Raw genomic sequence first — 22,290 nt, 5'->3', positions numbered from 1 at the left:
TTGATTCCCTGGTCAAATTATCTTTCACAATTCTTTAACACGCCACTCATTCACTATCGCGTTGAATATGTTTATGTATATCTTCCAAAAACAATGTATTAACTTATTTTACAACTTTCTGAAAGCTGTCATTCTGAATTCACCAAACTATAGTAAACTGGTATGGTATCTAGTCACAAAAGCTCTCTTAAGTTAGATGTCCTTTATAATTTTTACTGTAATCCTCTTCTGAAAAAAGAGCACTTATTTAATTTGTTTAGAACACTTATACATGGAACTACATTGTATTATATACACTTTGTTAATGTTCTTCTGTAATCTAAACCAATCTTATTAGTCAACTTTTTTCCACCACTTGCGAGGTATAAAATCCAAAAAATATCAACTAAACTAATAAGGACGAAAGTCTTCTCTACTTGTCTATCAGATTAACAATGCAAATAATGTAAAATTAACGTGGAATGTATACTTGCATTGTTATTTTGAGGGAGACTTGTTCAATTGAGCGGATATTTTTGAATTTCCAGGAAGTATCATGTCATTGACTATGGAATTTGTAACGTGTGAGGAGCCTTCTTTTATCGCGGCTGCTCTACTCATATCTTCTACTTCACCTAGCGTCCTTATGTGTTTATATATATTTGTAGAGGCTAGGACATACACTTGGACGATTACCTTGTGATAGCAAACTAAATTTGTTCATACTTGAGAGCAAATTGTGCAGGCATTTGTTCAAGTTTAATCAGCATCAATGGGTAGAGTTGAAGGCTTTGATCAAAATATGGAAGTTCCGGTTGCAGGACAACCTGCCAATGGCACGTATCCTCCAGCCGCACCTTCCCCATATCAACCTCAGGGCAATAGCATGTATCCTCCAGGCGCAGCTTCCCCGTATCAACCACAAGTTGTCAACCAGTATCAAGCTCAGATCGGAAACCCCTGGTCCACAGGACTGTATGATTGCCAATTAGACCAAACAAACGGTAAGTGTTTAATGCATTTAGTTTCTCCTTTGTGAAATCTATGTTTTCTTATCTGCATGCATACACACAGATGAAATCTATGTCAATTAAGCTGATATTTGTTGGTGTTTTGCAGCCATTATGACAGTTGCATTCCCTTGTTTGACATTTGGTCAGATGGCTGAGGTTCTTGATGAAGGAGAAACTAGTAAGGCACTAAGAACCATGCTGTTGGAGTGTTAATTTAATTTTTTGTTCGTTCATGCTTTATTGAGACAAGTATCTTGTATTCTGATGCAGCTTGTGCCACGGGAAGTTTTATATACATGTTGCTGACTCCTGCTTTGTGCTCAAATTGGATATTTGGGTCGAAGTATAGAACAAAGCTGAGAAAGAAATATAATTTGGTAGAAGCTCCATACGAAGATGTCATCTCCCACATATTTTGTCCATGCTGTTCTCTTTCTCAAGAATATAGAGAACTGAAGATACGAGGACTTGATCCCGCCCTTGGTATTCGTTTTTTAACACTTCAGCTACTATACGACACCACAATAATCAAAAAAAGACTGCAGATATCAAAACCTTCCACAGCTATGTTGATGAATGTTTAATTTAAGTTACTAATATGTTGTTTAACGGGAATATACGGTTGATTGTGCAGGATGGAATGGGATACTTGCCCAACAGTCGAGAATGCAGAACCAGAATCCTCCTCAATATCAAACCATGTCAAAGTAAAATGAAACCGTGTGTTGTTCATATGTTAATGTGTGCACAGTCAAGGAAGCTCCGGAGTAAACAAGAACACGGGACTTGGCTGGATTTTCTTTTAATTTGTAATTTGATTCGATACCATTTTCATTCCATGAAAAGATAGCAGTAAGGTTTGAAAGCACATTATATTATATTGGAGTGAAATAAATGATAGTACCTATTTTTACTTCGTTTCGTTCCTTACTTCCCTGGCTGGGTCGTATTCACAATAGAACTTATGTGGATTCGTCAAGATTTCGTTGAGGTCCAAAACTTGCTTACAAGAACACTTCTCATTAGAAATTATCAAAAATTTGCATTCAAATACTAAGAATAATAAAATTATAGTAATTCTTCACATTCGATACTACTTTCAAAGAGGTAGCCTACTTGTGGATGGACAAGAAACAATAAAACTATACCAGATCCAGATGAAATCATCTCTTCCAGCATTCTTATATGCTTAGTTAGGTGATTAACATGGGTATAAGAGTTTAAATTGACGGTAACACTAAAATTCGATTCTTAGCCACCCAAACGTTCTTACAATTTAGTGTGGACATAAAAGACAATTAATAGTGTAAAGATGGTCGACGGTATTCCACTTTTCAACCCATAAATGAGAGATTTCGAATGAGGGACAGTGTTAAATATATGATTATATTGAGGATTTTTTCTAACAAGATAAGCCGAATCTAGAGTAGGTTTTTAAAACTTATCATATGTTTTTTTTTATTTTTTTCATAACACCTGGTTCTGATTATAATATAATTATATATCATTTTATTCTTCACATTTTTTATGAATGGCCGAGTCTGGATCTCCCATCATATAATCTCCTTCCACTTTACACGAAGATATCATCCTTCCTAATGTTACAACTGATTTTCAACATTCTGGACAGGCTAACAACAATGGTGTAAACCCATTTTATATTTGTCCAGCTAAAAATCCTAATGCATCTTTAGTTACTCATATTGTTCTATAAAAAAGTATTTCACTTATTAGTAAAATAAATTATTGATTGGATTAGAAATACTGATTAAGATTAAGATTAAGATTTTTGTTGATTAGAAAACTCGGAAACGTGTCTTGGACTCCAGACAAGTTTTTAAACCATACTTTTTAAAATTGTTGTGTTGTGTTTGTTTTTAAATAATTGTGATATATACATGATGTTGTATTACGATGTTTTACGAATTGTGATATATAATATCATACGATATTTGAATTATTTTGGTATATGAATATTACCGAATTTCAATTGATAACGCTAGAGAGTAGCGTTGTGTATATATTTTAGACCGAGGATCGGTAAATATAATTTGATGAAAACCCGGAAGTATTCCGGAGGTGTTTTATTTATGAATATTAACGCTAGCAAGTAGCGTGGTATATATATTTTAGATCGAGAGTCTGGCGATATAATTTATTTAAAATTCCTGAAGTATTCCAGAGATGTGTGGGATGAATAAAGCCCGTATCAATTTTATTATTAAAGTAAATATTCCAAGGGACTCGATGTCCTCTTGCGAAGCATTAAATACCTCGAATTTATTTAAAACGATTTCCAAATATCGTATTTCCTCAACTATATTTAATTACTCGAACAATGAATATTATTTTAGATATTCATTTAAATAGAAGATGTATTCTCCGACTATTATTTTATTTTAAATTCAATTATTTAATATTATTATAGATTAATTTAATTTCTTAAATATAAATTAGTTGAGGAATATTATTCCAAATATTCTTTTAAAAGAGAATTATTCGAGGTTAATTATTTAATAATTATTAAATATTTATTAAATGATTTAATATGATTTAAAAATCATAAACCATACTTTCAAATATTTTCTGATTTTCAGAAGATCTTTTATTATCATCCAATCTACGAAAAATATTACTTCGGTCTATTTTAACTAATTTGACGATGATGTCAAATAAAACTCTCCCTTATTCAATTATTTGTTAACAACAGTTAACTCATATTATCTTAATAATTCCTCCGAAAATTCTCGGAAGTACATATAGAATATATGAGATGAGCTGTGCCTATCAACAAGTAAAACATTTGGGGAACTTCAATATAATTCGAGTTCCAGATATATAATAGGATTCTTAAAGGACTAGGAGGGGTAGAATTCAGTAGTCCGTGTGCTGGAGCGACTACTGTTGTGTGACATGTAAACATGTGAAGTATGTGGAAAGTCTGGATGTATGGGCCACACATAATGTACCCGAATGCGGTAAGGGTGACAACTGGATGTATGAGAGTCGTCCTTCTACTAGTATAGAACAATGATAATATTCAGCTATACGATTGATCATCGTATAGTAGGGCTCCATAAATGTCTAATTCTTTCAATTGGAATTGAGATACAATACCATAACCCAAGCCTATGTGCTTGGTTAACCATTAAGGTATTTGCAAACTAAAGAAGTCAATAAGAAATATTGTTTCGAAAAGAGGTGTGTATCACCAAGAAAACTACTTTTGATTAAATACATATCCTTATAGATTACAGTTAAACCTCGATTAAGTAATATCCGATAAAGTAATAACCTCGCTTAAGTAATAATTTTCATCGGTCCCAACTTGGGCCAATGTTGTAAAGTAATATTCTCGCTAAAAGAATAAGATAATAAAAAATTCGAAAGTCATTAAGGGCCCAAGTAATATGTAAAGTAATAATTCCATAATTATATATATATATATATACTGTATAATGTATATGATTACAAAATTTAATTCTTATTAAAATATGAATCTATTGTAGCTTGTTTCTTCTTTCCACCAAAGCCAAAATTAATCTCGTCCTTGACTTTATGTAAAGCAAAAATAACTCCTGGTATGTTTTGCTCGTGTTGTAACAAGTAATTGTTCAAAGTGGTGAGTGCTTGAAATGCTTCCTTTGATGACACGCTTGGGATGACATTGCTATCGTCGGGTTCAGGATCAGTCCCTTCATCAGTGCTCATTACCGACTCAATGATTTCTTCATCCGTAGGTGATTCCATAACCGCATCATTCTCGTTTGGATAGTTTAAGAGATGCTCGACATCCATCACATTCCTATATCGTAAATTAGAGATAACTTCATTTAATCCTTCGACACCTTCATTTATTTCTCCAAGTTCTTGTTCATCATTTTCTTCTGAACGAATCTTGCAATGCCGAAAACAATTTGCAATTGTGGTTGTTTTCACATCAATATTCCAAGCCATGTTAGCAAAACTAATAGCATTCAAGATATTAACTTTTTGGATATAAGTAATCATAATAAAAGTAATTTTAGATCAAATACATTGCATGTGATTAATTCTAGTTTTTATACGTACATTATATATTATACTGTACCACGTAAACATAAAAATTCGGTAAAGTAATAAAATATTACTTTATCGATAAAGTAATAAAATATTATTATATCGATAAAGTAATAAATTCGGTAAAGTAATATTTTTTCCCGGTCCCAAGGGTATTACTTTAAAGAGGTTTAACTATAAATTCTTTAATAGTCTTTTCATATTGTTGATTATTATGGCTGAGTATTATTGCTCACTCTTACTTTCTTTTAAATGTCACAACAAAACAAATTATTAGTATGCCGGTGTGGGACTTAGTTACTTGCAATCATGGGGAGAATCCCTTGCAGCTTCGTCTCAGGTGGACCAGAGTATTCAGATTGGTATAAGATGTTAGTAGTAATTATTGTGACCTCATGTAGAGGTTATGAATAATTGATTGAGATCATGTACAGTACATTTGAGTTGTAATAAAAGAAGATTACATTTAGTACATCATTTCTAAGGCTATAACTTTTGTGTGTGTGAGATTGGGATCTGTTGGATTAGGGAATCAATACAAGTTATCCATGATTGAAGGATGGCTTGACGATCTAGATTCCTGACCCCGGATTTGGGGGCGTTACATCTGTGATCTCTTACAACTTGAGGTTATAGAAAATATCACACACTTTGTCAGTTCTTAGTGCAGTCTCAATTATTTTTGGAGGTATATATACTATACTCATTTAAGATAAAACAAGTAAATTAGATTATACCGTAAAATAGCAAACATCTTTAGTGAATTTGCAAACTACACTTTCTGCAACTTTTAAATCAGTAAAAGTATCATAAATGCATCAACACATGTACAGATGAAAAAATTTGACATATACAACCAATGATAGCACAAACCAATCTCAGTGGTTATGTACTTTGTACCATGTACCGCTATGCGGGGATGAAACTATTTTAGCTCAAAAAACTTTACTTTTTAGAATTGGGTACATAAGGATTTTTCTCTCATACAGTTAATTCATTTATGTTAAGTACTATCAAGTTTAACTTTTATATATATCGAGCTGTAAATGATAACTTGTTCAAATAAAAACACAAATAAGTCAGTTTATGCTTTTTATGAACATTGTACATAATCTCGTGCAATAACGACAACAAAAATAAAGTTAAATGATTTTTTTTGGATAAATATCAGACATTTTGTCAGTTCTTAGTACAGTCTCAATTGTTTTTGGAGGTATATATATTATACACATTTATAATAAAATAAGTAGGTTAGATTATACTGTAAAATAGCGAACATCTTTAGTGAATTTGCAAACTACACTTTCTGCAGCTTTTAAATCAGTAAAAGTATAATAAATGCATCAACACGTGTACATATGAGAAAATTTGACAGATACAATCAATGATAGTACAAACCAATCTCAGTAATTATGTAATTTGTACCATGTATCATTACACATTTCACACCAAAACCGCTATGCACGGATGAAACTATTTTAGCTCGAAAAACTTTGCTTTTTAGAATTGGATAACAATAATTTTCCTTTCATACAGTTCATTCATTTATGTTAAGTACTGTCAATTTAATTTTTATACATATCGAGCTGTAAATGATAATTTGTTCAAATAAAAACACAAGTCGGTTTATGCTTTTTATGAATATTGTACATAATCTCGTACAATAACGGCAACAAAAACAAAGTTAAATGATTTTTTTTGGATAAATCTTACACATACCAAATATTCAGTATTAAGGTTACTCATTCCATAACTAAAAAATAATTGATAACAAGTTAACATGGTTACACATGCCAAATTGATTTTTCTCAATAACAAGATAACTATATAGCTAAAATACAACACTACTCTAATAATTATGAACATTGCACAAATTGCACCACCTCAAAATTTTGAAAATTATCTTAGAATATCACCGAGATAAAGTTAAATATTAACTTTTTAAAAACGTGTTAGTCAACAAATGTCCTATTGCACGGGAGGGAAAGAGAATGAATTTATATTTGCTAGGTGGATACTTATTATCTCTTCGTCATGGCTCTAATTCGAGTCGGACGTCTCGCGAACTCATTTTGCTCGAACTCGTTTAAGTGGGCTGGATTCAGCTCGTTTAGTTAAACAAGCTGAGTTCAGGTAGGGGTTCGGGCTCGTTTAGTTAAACGAGCCGGTAGGGGTTCGGGCTCGTTTAGTTAAACGAGCCGGCTCGGCTCGGCTCGACTCGTGAAATTAAACGAGCCAAGATCGGGTAGATGTTAAGGCTCGATTAAGTATAAAATTAAATAAGGCAGCTCGCCCGACTCGTTAAAATCGGCTCGTTTATTTAGTTAAACGAGCCGACTCGGCTCGACTCGAATCGTGAAATTAAACGAGTCGAGTTCGGGCAGAGATTTAGACTCGATTAGTTAAACGAGCCGGCTCGGTCCGACTCAATTAACCTCGGCTCAAATTATGTCAAACTCGAAATTCGGCTCACTCGGCCGGAAATATAACCCTACTCTTCATAACAAAATATCAAAAAATTGAGATTCGATTATAAGAAAATTTGTATTTAAGTTTTCTTCATGAACCATTTAAAATCCAAATTAAAGGCAAATGCAGCGAGTAATATGCAGGAAGGCCTGTTTTTATACTGCATTTCTCTTTTTAGTGGAAAAAGCACTTCAACGGAACATAGATATGAATGTCAAAGTATATAGCAAAACGATGACAAAATAATTATTGGCTATGATGCACTCGAAACAAGATTTTGGATTTCATATATTTAGTTCAATCAATAGGAAATATTGGACCCACCCCAAGAAAAAGTTTGATCACCCATCATCTTCATCAAGGTCCCTCATCTCATGGCCTTTTGTTTTGTTTTTCAAGATTCTCTGAAGCCTGAACTGCTGATGTATATATTATGCTTCATTTCTTTCCAATGTTTTCAAGATTCTTCTCTTTCCATCAAGTTTGATGCTTACAACTCTTGTAACTTGCAAATCTCACTCAACAACCTTATTTAATACCAAAATTGTAATACACAATATTCCATCACAAATGCAGAAACGCTGCAGTAAAATAAAGGTGCTTGCATTTTGTTGGAATAATCTTAAATTTAGTTATTAATTATTTATTTATTTAATTATTAGATATTTAGCAATAAATTAATTATTAGAGAAAAATATTATTTTAGAATTGTTCAGTACATGTAGGTGTAGTGGGGTAGTGGAGTTATGGAGTAAATTATGGACATGTAATTTACCCATTAATTAGTAGTGGTTAGTTTTGGTAATAGTTAGTTTTAATATGTTTGTAAAGCCTATATAATGGCTAGTTTACCTTAAGTTTTAGAAGAAGAAAAGAAATAACAAGAAATATAGCAGTACAAGTTCTCTGCAAAAAAATGTAGGTGTTTTTTCAACATGGTATCAGAGCTATATGTACTAAGGCTTGTGAGACTCTTATAAAAATACATACATTTATATATATATATATATATCTATATTAAGTATTTATCTGAGATTTCAAATGGCATTAAAAATTTCTTCATATATATTTAGTGAAATATCAAGATGAAATGGTACGTGGAAAAAGGAAAGAGAAGCAAGAATAAAAATGAAGGAGGAACATGAGCGGTGGAAATAATGAGAAAGATATCATGGCTCAAGAGGCCATGAAAGAAATTTTATTTTAGAGTTGTGGAGAGAAAGTGCTTCAAAGTGTTTTTGGAGAGAAGTATTCCAAAGTGTTTTTATGAGATAGTGCATCAAAATTGATGGTGGTGAGAAGTGCATCACAGGCGAAGAGAAAGTGCTTCGTAAATTTAAGATTATGGGGGTGAATGTTGGAATAATCTTAAATTTAGTTATTAATTATTTATTTATTTAATTATTAGATATTTAGCAATAGATTAATTATTAGAGAAAAATATTATTTTAGAATTGTTTAGTAGTGGGGTAGTGGAGTTATGGAGTAAATTATGGACATGTAATTTACCCATTAATTAGTAGTGGTTAGTTTTGGTAATAGTTAGTTTTAATATGTTTGTAAAACCTATATAATGGCTAGTTTACCTTAAGTTTTAGAAGAAGAAAAGAAATAACAAAAAATATAGCAGTACAAGTTCTCTGCAAAAAAAATGTAGGTGTTTTTTCAACACATTTTTGCCTTTAATTTATCAATTCCATTGAGGTACTTGTAATGCAATCTCACAAATTTGTTGCCCCAAACTTCTAAACCATAACTTGATTATATATATATATTACAGTACAACATGAAAATAGAGATACATACATAAGATTATAATAAAATTTTAAGCCTATAAATCATAACATTTGTTATATATGATATCAGTACTATTTAGTTATAGATGCATTTAAGTGGAAATACGCAGACCAAGAATTAAGCTGGTAATAGCCTAGATTTCGATAATTCTTTACCATTTTCACCTTCATCGTTCACTCGAGAGCTTAATTTCAGCAACTCTTTTGCAGAACCATTGATTGTAGTCTCGTGTGGAATGCCATTCACTCTTTCGACACAAGAACCATAAGCCCAGCTGCAGAATATGAAGTAAAAAATATTTATGACACTCATAACAGCGAGAAGCCAATAGTAACTTTCATAATGTCCTTTGTTGATGTTACTAGAAGTCCAGCTTTCTTTCCCCCCTTTCTTCGTAGCATGATCGACAGTGCTGAGAATGAGACTAGCTATCAGATTCGCGAATGCCATTCCCAATCCGAATAAACATCCTGCAATGCTAGACATACTCTGGGGAAATTCGGAGTAGTAAAACTCCGTCTGGCCAATGGCATTAAATGCCTCAGCTAATCCATTCAAGACATGTTGCGGAATAAGCCAATATGCAGACATATCTACTAATGCACTAGGGTTGTTCAAGAACCCTTGTTGGATTGCTTTCCTGCGACGAATATGCTCCACAATCGCAGATGCTACCATTCCCAAGAACGAAAAAAATAGACCAATCCCCATTCTTTCTTTCACACCAATATAAACTGGTTTTCCTCTAATCTTTGATGCAACTGGAAGCACTAGCCTATCATATATCATTACCCATACGAATAAAGAAATGACCGTAAAAATTCCAAAGGAACCTGCTGGAATTTCAAAGTTCGAAGTCAGATGCCTATCCATAGACTGAGCTTGGAGAACTGCAAATGAACTTTGGCTTATGTTTACTGACATCATGATTCCAGCAGACCAAAGTGGTAAAACTCTGATCACAATTTTCAACTCTTCAACTTGATCAACTGAACAAAGGGTCCACTGGTTCAAAGCTATGCCATCCGAGCTTACATCTTCTGGATTTCTAATGACGCAGGCTTTATTTAAGAACCTACAAGGAAACATATTAATAAATTCACATTTTCAGACCAATGAAGACTGAAGCTACAAAACAGAAAATAATATTTAATGTTTAAACATCCTCCCATGGGATGACATACCTTAACTTGTTGGTCGGGACATGATACTTTGAGTCCTTCTGATGATACCACACTTCGGAATTCATAGTTGGATGATCAATCTTTCTATTCTTATAAGCAACTACAAGAACTTGTACAAAGCTAGTTAACAAGCTACTCTTAATCTTGTGCTTGATATACAACGAAGATGCAAGAAAAAACAAAGAAGCGGATAAGAACATTAAAATGGCAGGAACTCCAAAGCCAACTTTCCATCCCACATGATCTTGAATGTAGACAATACCGGTCAAGGCAATCACGACAGAAAGGGCTGCAGAAGCATAATACCAACCAAAATAGCGTTCTAAAACTCTCACATTGTTCGGATTTTTACCATCATTTATTTGATCTGCACCAAATGCCAATGAACAGGGCCTGATGCCACCAGCTCCAATGGATATGAGAGCGAAAGATGAAAGCAAGAGTGAGTACTGAGATGATGAAGTTGGTTTGCAGGCTTGTGTTCGAGGATCACAAGGGCCAGGCCTTGCCTGTGGAATCATGGCTGTTAACCACAAAAGAATCATCCCCTGTTACAAAACATGAGTGAGAACACTAATCAATAGCAGAATAGAAAACAGCTAGAATCTAAAATTTATTTAAATGAACTGCTCTCATCTATCATTCATTAAAACAGAAGAAAAAATACCATTTGCATGACATAATATTGAGTTAAAACAACTAATTTATAGTAATATTATCCTCCACGATTAACTTGTCCCGATTATTCGAAGACATCAGAGTGGTACAAGTCCATCTCCTTCCCCTTTTCAGGTCATGAGTTTGAATCATTGTGAGGGGTAGGAAACCTTTTCAACAATCCTTTTTATCTTTCCGAAAATTAAAACAACACTAGCTGTCAAGATTTCAAGCAATCGAGCTCATTAATAAACAGCATCTTTTGAGTTCCTCTCTACATTTTTTACAAGTTCTTTGTGTTTAGTGAACTGATGGACATAGTACATCAGAAACAGCATCAGAACACATATATCCATTTACACTAAAAAAAGACCTCTAAACAATGAATATACTTACACATAAATAAGCTAGCATTTGCAGCAAATTCCTTTATCTTGTGAGCAATTGTATCTTTAGTGTTCTCCTAAAGCTCTATCCGTATTTTCTAATTATGTATAAGCAAGAAAAAACCAGAATTTAACAAACAAATGACAGAAACAGAAGCAAAAAAATGAAAGAAAATTACCAACAAACTGGCAATGGAACCAAGACCAATGGTGAGAAAACGACCCATATAAGAATCAGAGACAACAGCTCCAATAACTGGCATGAAATTAGTAGCTGCAGTCCAGAAATAAAGTATATTTTGGCCTTTTGTTAAGCTCATTCCATACTCCATCATTAGATACAATATCATGTTGGGCAATAGTCCATAGCTAGCAACCTTCTCAAATGCCTCATTTGCTGCATTTCAGAATCACCAACATTATTATAATTTCACCACACAAATTCAAATAATAATAAAAAATTGAAATTTTGAAGTAAATCTCACAACCCCATCAACACAAACAAACATATTTACATACATATACAATGTACCTATAATGAATGGCATAGTAATTAGGCCACCCTTTTTCCTCACTTGAGGTTCATCTTGTTTTTGAAGCTGGTACTTAATCTTCTGATCTGTAGACATCTCCATGTGCTTATTGCTTCCCTAGCTCAAGGGAAATTTACCAACATTCACTTGGAGAGAGAGAGAGAGAGGGGGGGAGAGAGAGAGAGAGATTGCAGAGAGAGTTTGTGGGTGTGTTTTTGAAAGACAAATATTGGTTTTTTTGCTGAATGGGGGAGAAGGCATGGGCTTTATATATACAACTAAGTGAACAAGAGAGATCTGAAAAGGAAAAAAGTGTATGTTCTTTGAACTAGTGAGTAGTCAAAGATTTGCCTAAGCATCAGTCTTGAATCCACACTTTGAGGCTTTTAGTCTACAGTTAGTATTATTATTACATTGTCTTTACTGTTTTACTACATGAGTATTTAATTTACTGTACTACATTTCAATTTCCTTACTAATTTTTTCTTAACTTTTTATTAATTCCTGAAACAACTAACTCGTCACTATATTAAATTATTTGGGAAGTGGACACACATCGAATTGCGATAATCATGACTCGTGAATACACTTGACGATAGTACTTCATGTTATAAATTGAACTAATAACTATGTTGTTTATGTATTTTGCGATATTATTTCATCTCAAATTGAGGTAATAACTCTGTACAAATTATGTAGCATCGAAGATAGGAGTTTGTGTTGCAAGCAAAATTCATGAGCAGACTAAAACCAGGCGCCTGGCGTCTATGAGTTGCAAGACATAACAGCTCAGACATGAAACCTTAAACTTGGTGGAAAAACTTTGACATTTGCTGATCTAATTGTTTATTGTAAATTGAATAACAAATTAAGCCAAATTAAGTACATGTTTTAGTCAAAAATGGAATATCCAAATAATGAGATGTAACCTGTAATAGACTTTTACTGGGCGGCTGCGCGTTACAGGAGATTACAGCTCAAAAACAAAACCTTAAACACTTGAGATTGTTTAATCTTGCATCTCAAGAAACAGGATTATGCATATTAAATTTCATATTTTAAGCATAATTCATTTTAAATACTTGTATGAACTGTCAATTTATACATATAAAAAACTAGTAGTACTGTTTATTAATAGTGATGAACTTCGTAATACGTATCATTCTGGAGCTTTACACGTGATGTGTTTTCATACATCTTTTACTATTACTCATTAGTCATACAGAACAGTATATATAACATAATGTAAGCTTGTAACATAAATATCTTAACTTCTTATATGTGTTTTGAGCTGTATTTATTCATGTACAAAAACACCCGTGGCTGCGAAATGTCAACTTCTTGTATTCCGCAAGACGCAATAAAATATGTACAACCTCCATTGTCAGCGAAGAATCTCCAGATATACAAATTTTATCTATATCCACAACCATAATGTAACATAATTTTTCCGCCATTTAACTTGTGAAAACAACAGGGTAAAGAATACACAACATTTGTTACTCTTCATTTTATTTTCGAGTACCCACTCATTTAACGTAATCGGAAATACGGTAGATTAGTGTAACGGATTATTGATTATATTATTTTTTATGTATTCTTGTTTGGGGCTGTTTCCCGACATTTTTGCGATAACACTCATCTGCCGTAATTACAGCAGCCCGCAATTAAATATTTGTGGTCGGTGTATTTTAAATTTGTTTATTTTAAAGTTGAATAGTTGCCTGCAATTTTATCTTTACAACAATTATTCATTAACCTTTACAGTTGATGATGTTTGGTAAACCTGATGATACTAGTATAAACAGTATGAAAGAGTTACAGAGTGAAAGATCAGAGAGTGCAGAATGACCAACTTTTATCATGACTGTGTTAAATTTTTGCACTGAGGATCATGAGGCATGTCGGAACTAATGTGATTTTTACCTGAAATCAATGTCTTTGAATCATCCAAACTGTTAATCATATACATACGGATATAGTATAAGATTTAAAAATGTTACTACTACTCAAATTAAACCCACAAGTCACGACTGTGTATGTATCTCGTGATATAAATCTATGCATTTTAATGAAATTTCATTTTATTGATGAAAAAACAGGTAAGGGTACATAAATTATGGTTGTCATATAAAATTTCACTATATCAAGGATTATTAGTATCATAATTTATAGTACTCTCTCTTCCAAACTGTTAATTTATGGTGATGTCTCCGCCATTAGTATTATTCTTATAATTTTATTATAAACCCGTATAATGAGTTTCGAGTGAAAGTCAAATATATAATCCTATTAAATGAACATGAAAAGTCTGAAAAATAAGTTTTCTGGAAAAGGAAATGTTAGAATCAACATGTGATTTTTGTAAATCACTCTCGTAGCTAAGGGCGGATCCCGAAATTAAATTCTGGTAAATATAATCTATATTTTATGAATATATTTTTATATTTTATAATTTTCGGAGATATTTTAATATTTTTTTTGAAAAAAAATAATGATAAAAATTATAAAATTTTGTTTTATAGAAACATTTGTCCTCAAATACTGCTTACTAGATTTTTCTTGCTCGTAATATCAATTTATAATATCCATTTATAAATAATCCTGGTAAGTAAAGACGAAGACGTGTTATTATCGTGTACGATAAGCTTAAGCTTTCGAGTATGTCAGAGTGGTAGAATCAATATGCGATCACACTGATTCATCTTTCGAATACCAATTCTTAAATGTCTAAGTAATGACTGTATAATAAAGTTAAATCATCTCTTCGAAGTCGACCAACAAAACTAAAAGTTACAAATTTCATATATGCAAACAGAGCCTTACTTTGTGTAATCATTAGGGGTGAGGATAAAAAATCGAAATCGAAAAAATAATCGAAAAAATCGATAAATTAAATAAAAAAAAACAAATCGCTAAAAAAATTGAAGAAAATCGAACCGACAAAAATCGAATTAGCGGTGCAGTTTTGGTTCCGGTTTTCAATCAAAATCGAACCGAAATTAACCGCACCGCTATTATATATATATATATATATAATATAATGGGTTAAGTTCTATGGAGACCATTTTTTTTTTGAAAACCTTGGAGACCACTAATGTTCTGCAAGCAAAATATTGCACAAAAACATTGCAAAACATATTATTTTGCGAATCATACTCTACAAAGATCATTATTTTATTCAAAATCTTGAATATCATATATATATACCGCATGTAAAACATTACAAAAATCTTTTATTCTGCAAAACATGTTAAGTTTGCATAACATTTGTTTAGCTTGCAGAATATACAAATTTTACCTATTAAACTTAAATAATCTTCAACAATTTTAATGAATTAGTGATACTTGTAAAACATACTTCATAAAATAATATATTTTAAAGTGTTTTGATTGCAGAATATATGTGATCTCCAAGGTCTCCGATGAAAAATTGGTCTCCATAGAACTTTCCTCATAATATTATATATATATATACATGTATATATTATCATAACCCGGTTCTTATATTTTATTAATTAAATATTTACTTAATAGTATTATGATAAGATACCATAAATATTTACTTAACATTAGTATAATTGTATAGTATAATACCATAAATTAATTAAGATTAATATGTAAATACTCTTAAATCATAATTTTTTTAATATGTATATAATCAATTTTATCATATATTTTGATATATACTCTTTTTTTCATTGTTGTGAACATATAATTTTTATCATATTTCGTATCTATTATTTAAGATAATATGAATTATACAATCAAAAATAACTTTATGAAATATATCAATTTTATTTAACGAATTCTAAAGTGACAAATCTTTGGTGATTAATGTAATATTATCATTTAACTTGATGTTATTTTTTTATCTAACATATTACCAACAAAAAATCGTACAAATAAAAAATGTATAAAAAACCGAATAAAAACTGAAACCGATGAATGATGAACCGAAACCGAAAAACCGCTTTAAATGGTTTGGTGGCGGTTAATAGCAATTAACCGAACTGAACCACATGTATTGGTTTAGCTACGATTAATGCTAAAAACCGCACCAAACCGCACCATGCACACCCCTAGTAATTATATTATGTTATAAATTAGAATCGCTAGTATTACTATAAATATTAGACAAAACTTGTAATCTTCTTCGTTAAGTTTTATACATGAGTTACTGAGAGAAAGTCTAATAATGTGCTATATTTTGTTTTATATTTATATTATAAAATATAAAATAAAAATTTATTATTATAATAACGTTTTATATCTTGTGCTAAAATTTGTGTTAAATATAGAATAAAATATAGGTTAAGTTATAATTCACAACTCATCTGATCTCAACCCCTCGAAAAATAAAAAAATAGTTAAGAAAATTAATTTTGTATTCAAAATAGTGGGGTACCTGGCTTGATGAAATTTGGAACAAAATATAAAAATAACCATTAGAGCATTATACTATTTTAGCACCAAAAACTACTTTTTGGTGTTAAAAGTATAGCAAAAATTACACTTATTTTTACACCACCATTGGACATGCTCTTAGAGAAGTCCAATGATGTGCTATATGTTGTTCTATAACTGTATTATAAAACAAAAACTAAAATTTATCATTTCGACGGTATTCATTATCTTATTCCAAGAACATGTCCAATGGTGTGTTATATCTTGTAATATAGTAATAATATAAAACAAAAAATAAAAAATATCACTTCAATTTTGTGCAAAAATAGCACAATGCTATAGTTTGTGCTATGTTATGGGTCAAAAACTAAGGTGTATTTAATGCTAGGGTTCGTGAGCTTCAAAACTCTATTTGACTGCTCTCGTGCTACGTACCTTACTATGTGCTAAGGATCAAGTCAAAAAAATGTAGTTCTGATTTGTGGGGTAAGGTCCCTTATATAGGAATGGGAAGACTCGAATTGGGTTAGAGTTGGCAGACTTGGTGGACTAGTCTCATATTTAGAGTGGACTTTGGAGTCCTAGAATACCGGAAATTGATTCATTATCTCATGAGATTTCTTGGAGCCTAATCTCCAAAGAATTGTATCCTTATTTGGATTTTACTTATCAGCTGGTGTTACCCATATTAATTAATTACGAAATTAATTAATATTCAGGGTTTTGGGCCCCTTTAAAATGAGCTTTATCGATAGCCCAAACCGGGCATAATTAATGCAATATTAATTACATAACCAATATTTATTTTACCCCTATCATATGCCCCCAACTTCTGGGAAATCGTACAAGATTTTACAAAAGTTAAGTTCAATTATTCTCTTGCAGGGTATCATTTTTTAACGTAAAGTGTGGAGCGACCTACACTTGTACAACAATTTGCCTTATCCGATGCTTCAGGATATATTCTGAAATTTTCATATATTTCCATGTCAGTTTTCTTACCTTATCCTTATTTTAGGAATTTTCTAGTACTTTCCATGATTTTTTCTTATTTTTTCAGGAATATTTTACCCAAAACTAATTTATGGAAATTATTTCATAATATTCCTGAATTTTTGGGATTTTTCCTTATTTTTCATAATAGTTTCGACCAGGGTTCATAGCTTGGTCAACCAGGATCCTGCTCGAAATCGACCAGGATTCTGGTCGACTTTTCGCTATTTTAGTCACTCTGGTCGAGTGAACATTTGACGAGAGTTCTGCCCTAAATCGACCAGGATTCTGGTCGATCTTTGGGCTTTTTATCCACTCTTGTTGAGTGAACTTTCGACGAGACTTCTGCCTTAAATCGACCAGGATTCTGGTGGATCTTTGGGCTTTTTCACCATCCATGTCGAGTGAACTTTCAACGAGAGTTCTGCCCTAAATTGACCAGGATTCTGGTCGATCTTTGGGCTTTTTCACCATCCATGTCGAGTGAACTTTCGACGAGAGTTCTGCCCTAAATCGACCAGGATTCTGGCCGATCTTTGTGCTTTTTCACCATCCATGTCGGGTGAAAATTCGACCAGGATTTCTTCCTTAATCGATCAGGACTCTGATCGATTTTTAGTATTTTTCACCATCCATGTCGAATAAAAATGCGACCAGGAGTTCTCCCTTAATTGATCAGGACTCTGATCGATCTTTAGTATTTTTCACCATGTACGTCGAATAAAAATTCAACCAGGATTTCTTCCTTAATCGATCAAGACTCTGATCGATCTTTAGTCTTTTTCACCATCCATGTCGAATTAAAATTCGACCAGGAATTCTTCCTTAATCAATAAGGACTCTGATCGATCTTTAGTCATTTTTACCATCCATGTCGAATGAAAATTTGACCAGGATTTCTTCCTAAATTGATCAGGACTTTGATCGATCTTTTAGATTTTATTGTCATTTCGTTTGTCCTTGGAACTTCTAGAATGTTCCAGGGTCTTCCAGCTTATGGGCTTCCCTTGTTGGGCCTATTCTCATTGGCCTTTTTGCCAATTCATCTCCCTCTTTTGTTGATATATAAGAGTAGAGGGAGTGAGATTCCTCATTTCACTCTCACTCAAAAAATTTCTCTCAACTCTCTCTTGACTAAGACGATTTCCGGCGCTCATTTCCACCGTTGCTCCACCATCTTCAACCTTTTTCTGTATTTCAAGCCTCCTTCCCAAGCACTTCAATGGCGGATCGCGACCTTGCTAGGCTGGCCAAGATGAACATTTCCAAACGAGGTACCCTCATTCAAATCCGTTCTTCGTATACATCTTTAATTGACATGATTAATACTAGGGGGATGATTATCATTCCCTTGCTGAGTTAGATTCTTATAAGCACGACAACACCTTTCACGAACTAGACGGTAGAATAGCTAGTTACAATACTTTGTACAAACTTCCTCCTTACCTTAGGATTACTCCGGCCACCCCGGGTGATAGAACTTGCAACTGGGAGGGGGACACTATCTTTATTTATCGAGGAGCCCTAGTTTTAGGCCTTAGGTTCCCCTTTCATGAATTTATCCCCCGCCTTCTTGCGGATGTTCAAATAAATCCCTGTCAACTTCCTCCAAGTGCATGGAAGAATATTTATTATTTTATGGTTTTATGCCTTAGAAATTACTTCCCCTTCTCAGTTTCCCTTTTTAGGAATTTTTTAATTTTATAACAGCCCTTTAACCCAACCGGGCTGGGTTTTTATCCGCCAAAGGCCAAGGTGTCCACACATTTTTTATGGTAACTCCATTGTCGAAAACAACCCAAAATGGAGAGATGAGTTTGCTAGGCTAACTTGGGTTGGAGGCGATTGGGCCAGTTTATTTTGTAGGCCCTTTTGCAAGGTAATTAATGGTAGCCCAACTAATATTAGAGTAACTGACGATGAGGAGGCCACTTATCAAGCCCTTCCCGCGGATAAAGGACAAACATATATTTGGAATCTTTTAGAGGAGTTTTCTTTGAAGCAAGTTGGTCTTTCTCAAGCCACTGATAAGGGTAACTTTACCTGCATTTTTCTTCATTTTTTGTACTCTGTTATATCTTAATCACTTATAGGTTTCGATGTTTATTTTTCAGCTTGTGAGGCCATTAATGACATTAACAGGCTCAAGGAGGGCGAATCGGGCCGCCAAAAGAGGGCCAAACTCAACAAGGACCCAAGGGGAAAACCTGACGGGCCTTCATTTTTAAATCCTCACATTCCTGAGGTTTTCCAAGGAGATGACGTAGATCCCCCAATTAAGGGGAATGCTTACATGCCCAACTAGGGCTTTTGAAGAGGTGATACAGTGGTTGGGTCCACCAAACACGCGAAAGACTAGTTTTTCCACTGTATCACTCCCCAGGACTACACAAAAATTGTTACGGGGAGTGATATTGAGTCAATCGAGCACTTGGGTTCTCAGGCCCAAGCTTCGGTAAACCTTATCTCCTTTTCTTTCTCCTTTATATTTCCCTTTTTGTTGTTGCCCTTTACTGAATTTTCCTCCTTCTTTTACAGAGTAATGCCTACTTCCAGGATGCACTCCACCAAGCCAAGTCCTGGAAAGGTAACTCTGATGAGTTTGAGAAGGAGATGAACAAATGGAAGGAGAGGGCTGGGACCCTTGATAAGAAGCTGAAGAACAAGGGCGAGGAGCTGTCCAAGGCCCATGCTGAGCTGGTTAAGCTTCAGAATGATAAATTGACTCTCATCGACGAGTACATGGACTCTCAGAAGTTCAAATAATTAATGGAGATACATGATGAGGGTCTCTATCATATCTAGTTCACGCAAGGATGGGATGTTACGGTGAAGGCGGTGATGGAGAAGCATCCTGGCTTAATTGAGGCCAAAGATTTGATTAGCCCTGAGCAGCCAGAGACTGAAGATAGTTTGGACGCTTTTTATTATTCTCCCATGCAGGAAGATCACATCCTTGACCCTAGCACTACTTCTCCTCCATCCTCTCCAGCAAAACATGCAGAAACTTCAGCTGATGTAAAGGAAATGAGCAACGAGGGGGAGAGGGACAAGGATAACTCTACAAGGGATGAGTAGAGATTTTACTTAGCTTTTCATGGCTTTATGTATTATATTCTTGTATTTTGAACTTAATATCCTTCAGGGTTTATTTATGTTACTTCTTTTATCTGCATTTCTCAAATATTTTACAATCTTCTTCATGTTTTACTTGCTTGTTATATATAGTCTTCCGTTCAATTCTTTTATAAAGTATTACTCCAACTCAAGAGTTTAACTTGGTTTCTCAAAGTTTTAGTATTCAACTCATATTGTGGTCTTGCAAGACCTTTTACAAATGGGTCAAACCTCAATAACTATCAACTGGAATATAAATCCTAAAGAGTCAAAATGACTTAACAAACTGGAATATAGATCCTAAAGAGTCGAAATGACTTAACAAACTGGAATATAGATCCTAAGCAAGCAAAACTTCATGATGCTTTTGAACCTTGTTGCTGCTTTAACGAGCAAACACTTCCTTTTCAATGAACTAAATATAATAGATCTTTAGATTTTGAGCATGCCAAGTCCTTGGTGTAACTCCTTAGTTTTGATGATCAATACAGCAAGCTATCATACTGTTATTTAAGCTTGTTTGCAGGTAATCTAAGCTTAATGACTTTGTCATTTTAAGCATAATTGTAGCAAGCCGTTATAAGATAATATTGTATCTCAGCAAGCTATGATCAACAATGTTAGAATAACAGCAAGCCAAGATACGTAGTCCAGATTCAACAAGGAAGTCGAATTTCATGGAGATATTATAGGATCTTCTTTTATATCAGTTGTAAGGACTTCTCTAATAAATATACGTGCATTATAGATATAGAGCTCAAGTATAATTCGATTTAACTTTTTCAAATTGATTTCCTAAATTATAGGAGTTTGTTTTTCTATCAAACTCTATCTTCTATCTTCTGTTAAAATGTTTTATACTCTACAAAATAGAAGAGATGTTTTCTGAACGTTGTTCATCCTTGTTTCTCTTCTATCTAACGTACACATGAACGTTGGAAACCATCCCAACGATCTTAAATGGTAGAATTGGATTCTAGCCGTTGTAATTTGTTGAGAATGTTTCAAACGTTAATATGTGGTTATATGTGGTTTCTTGCAGTTTTATGTCTAACGATTTGTAAGCAAGAACACATACAACTCCTGGACTTTATTGATTTCAAAATACTCTCGAGCTCTTAATTTTATACACGTGTTTCATATTAGAGAGTCTATAGTTTGAGTTGTAATCTTTATCATTGATTTGTATTGTTCAAATTGTATTGATTAGTTGCTGGATAAGTTGGCTAAGGGAAACAAGGGTTTAGTGGTACTTGCTAGAGGAGTTTGTACTATGGGGTAGTATAGTACTTAGAGAGCAGGTTCTTAAACAGGGTTTCAGCAAGCCATTATCAGCAGCTGGGATAAAGGGAGATATATTGTTGTATCTTGTAGTTGTAACTTTCATTGATCAATAATATATTCTCTTACCAAGTTTGGTAAGGGACCAGGACGTAGACCATAGGGGATTAGGGGTCGAACCTGGCTAAAATTCTTGTGTGTTCTATTTACTTTTCTGTACATTATATTCTGCATTACATTTAGTCATCTCAGCTTACTATCATTGTCAGATTATAGTTCTGTTGGTAAAATCTCAGTAAGCTATTATCGAGTAAAATTTAAAAGTAATCCTAGTTAGCCATAATCACCTATTCACCCCCTGATAGGTGTAATTTCAGTTGGTATCAGAGCATTGGTATACTAATCTTTCTGTAAT

At 33.2% G+C, this 22,290-nt stretch overlaps 3 protein-coding genes across 3 annotated transcripts; 1 reads left to right on the top strand and 2 right to left on the bottom strand.

Annotated features, from left to right (window-relative positions):
• Positions 1–631: 631 nt before the first annotated feature.
• Positions 632–1,908, top strand: LOC141724828 (protein PLANT CADMIUM RESISTANCE 8-like). The gene is made up of 4 exons (XM_074527113.1): positions 632–983; positions 1,099–1,170; positions 1,263–1,475; positions 1,627–1,908. The coding sequence occupies exons 1-4, from the start codon at positions 752–754 to the stop codon at positions 1,701–1,703; spliced, it is 594 nt and encodes a 197-aa protein (XP_074383214.1). The 5' UTR covers positions 632–751; the 3' UTR covers positions 1,704–1,908.
• Positions 1,909–4,469: 2,561 nt separating this feature from the next.
• Positions 4,470–4,949, bottom strand: LOC141660700 (uncharacterized). The gene has a single exon (XM_074467689.1). It carries the CDS (start codon positions 4,947–4,949, stop codon positions 4,470–4,472), a length of 480 nt encoding a protein of 159 aa, XP_074323790.1.
• A 4,314-nt stretch (positions 4,950–9,263) lies between these two features.
• On the bottom strand, positions 9,264–12,380 carry LOC141724827 (protein NRT1/ PTR FAMILY 1.1-like). Its single transcript, XM_074527112.1, has 4 exons — positions 12,077–12,380; positions 11,724–11,941; positions 10,502–11,049; positions 9,264–10,392 (listed from the first exon to the last, which is right to left on the bottom strand). The coding sequence occupies exons 1-4, from the start codon at positions 12,177–12,179 to the stop codon at positions 9,435–9,437; spliced, it is 1,827 nt and encodes a 608-aa protein (XP_074383213.1). The 5' UTR covers positions 12,180–12,380; the 3' UTR covers positions 9,264–9,434.
• Between the last annotated feature and the right edge of the window lie 9,910 nt (positions 12,381–22,290).

This window comes from Apium graveolens, chromosome 5, assembly GCF_009905375.1.
Source record: "Apium graveolens cultivar Ventura chromosome 5, ASM990537v1, whole genome shotgun sequence".
NCBI classification, from domain to species: Eukaryota; Viridiplantae; Streptophyta; class Magnoliopsida; order Apiales; family Apiaceae; genus Apium; species Apium graveolens.
The sequence above is the reverse complement of the archived record's forward strand: the minus strand, read 5'-3'. Positions and strand labels throughout refer to the sequence as shown.